General features: G+C 38.1%; 1 protein-coding gene across 1 annotated transcript; it reads right to left on the bottom strand.

The window, feature by feature from the left end:
* Positions 1-364: 364 nt before the first annotated feature.
* Positions 365-1,484, bottom strand: TAAR1 (trace amine associated receptor 1). The gene has a single exon (XM_010844307.1). It carries the CDS (start codon positions 1,373-1,375, stop codon positions 365-367), a length of 1,011 nt encoding a protein of 336 aa, XP_010842609.1. The 5' UTR covers positions 1,376-1,484.
* Positions 1,485-2,124: the final 640 nt, after the last annotated feature.

Here is a 2,124-nt window from a genome sequence, read left to right as displayed (position 1 = left end):
GATATTATGCATGTTCATAATGATCACCAACTATTTTGTAAAACACTCGAAATCAGTCCTTAATATTCATTGGAATGACTGATGCTGAAGCTGAAACTCTGATAATTTGGCCATCTGATGCGAAGAACTGACTCACTAGAAAATACCCTGATGCTGGGAAAGATTGAAGGCAGGAGGAGAAGGGGACAACAGAGGATGAGATAGTTGGATGGCATCACTGACTTGATGGACATGAGTTTGAGTAAGCTCCAGGAGTTGGTGATGGACAGGGAAGCCTGGCGTGCTGCAGTCCATGGGGTCACAAAGAGTCGGACATAACTGAATGACTGAACTGACTGACTGAAATCATAATAATTCTATGGATTTATTCTGAAAATAATTTGCTCCTAGATGAATCTTTTTGGAAAATTTTACCAACGAGAATTATCTTTAGTGCTTTTCTGAACCAGGGGTAGAAAAATGCATAAATCATTGGATTAAAAGTAGAGTTCAAATAGCCAAACCAAATCAATGCATCGTTCAAAGTAGGTGGGATAGTATAGTCCAGGAAAGGGTCCATGACCATGCAGACAAAGAAAGGACACCAGCATGTTAAGAAAACTCCCATCACAATCCCTAAAGTCTTCGCAGCTTTCCTTCCTCTGCTTCGTGAAATTCCATTTCTCTCTTCCAACCCAATTTGAACCTTCTGCTTTGCATCATGAATTGATCTTGCCTGGCCTTTTGCTATGAAATATATTCTACAATAGATGCACAGCATAATAGAGCCAGGTATATAGAAAGAAGTCATAAAGGCCAGAACCCCAGATGTTTTGCTGAAGAAGACAGAGCAACTCCCTATGCAGTGACTGTGTTTATAATACATCTCTTCAGCTCCTTTGAAGTTTAGCTCCAGAAAGATCATCCCAAATGCAAAAAGAGCAGGAATACTCCAACTAATGAAGATCATCAGAGAAATAACCAAGATGTTGATCTTGGTTTTGTATCTCAGTGGGTCACACACAGCATAGTAGCGGTCAATGGAAATGAAGGACAAGTGAAAAATGGATGCTGAACTCAGCATAATGTCAGTGCTGGTGTGAATTTTACAGAAGACTTCTCCAAAAGACCAGTGGTGCTCAATGGATCTCACCATGCTATAAGGCATGACCAGGCACCCCAGAAGAAAGTCCACAGTAGCCATGGACTGAATGAGCCAATTATTTAGGGTATGCAGTTGCTTGAAGTGTGATATGGAAATAATAACTAGCAGATTGCCAACCACTGTGGTCAGAATTATGAGCACCATTAAACTGTACAGGGAAGCCCGGATGTCATTTGACCAGCTGCTTTTCACACAGGAAATATTAATTTTATTGTGGCAAAGGGACATCATTTCTTAGGACAATGCACTGGTTGTTATCTTTTCCTTAGTGGTTTGAGGAGTCTCTCTTCGAAATCCATGATCAGGTTAGAGTTCCTTCTCTTACTTCCATATATATATATCCCAGAAATCTGTGGGGGGAAAAAAGGAAATTATCAACAGTTTGATTCTTCTCACTTTTAATGCATTTACCTGTTACTTCTTGCTGAAAAATGATTATTTTGAAAAGAGGTTTTATTTCCAAGTTCAGTTCAGTAAGTTCAGTTCCTATAAGTTTTTTTTAACATCTACTTCATGTTAGTCACTGTGTTGGAAATGTAAAGCTGAATTATTAGTTTGACATATATGATTCTGTAATTCTGTAATACTCAGCTAAATTGTGGGGAACTTGCAATATATTTTGCAGTATATGTTTAATGTATATTATGTGTAATATATAGCATTATGTTATATACTTGCATATTACAAAGATAAAAAGAGGAGGAGAGAGAGTTCAGAAGAACAAAGTAAATTCTGGTTATCAGTGAATAAGCTGTTATTATATTGGGAAAATGCTAGGAAATAGCAAGAAGTCTTAGAATTCCAGGAATCTACTCTCCTTTTCATCTCTTCTCACTCCCTCTGGGATGACAGTTTAAATCAAGACCACATAAGAATCTAAATTTATCCAAAACTGGAATTGGAGGAATAAAATAACTTTGCCAACAAAGGTCCGTCTAGTCAAGGCTGTGGTCTTTCCAGTGGTCATGTATGGATGTGAG

Source organism: Bison bison, unplaced genomic scaffold (assembly GCF_000754665.1).
Source record: "Bison bison bison isolate TAMUID 2011002044 unplaced genomic scaffold, Bison_UMD1.0 scf7180017864198, whole genome shotgun sequence".
Classification (NCBI taxonomy): domain Eukaryota; kingdom Metazoa; phylum Chordata; class Mammalia; order Artiodactyla; family Bovidae; genus Bison; species Bison bison.
This window is presented reverse-complemented; position numbering and strand designations above follow the sequence as displayed.

Excerpts from the sequence above, each read along its gene's own strand:
- TAAR1 (XM_010844307.1), bottom strand. The coding sequence starts at position 1,375 with ATGATGTCCCTTTGCCACAATAAAATTAATATTTCCTGTGTGAAAAGC.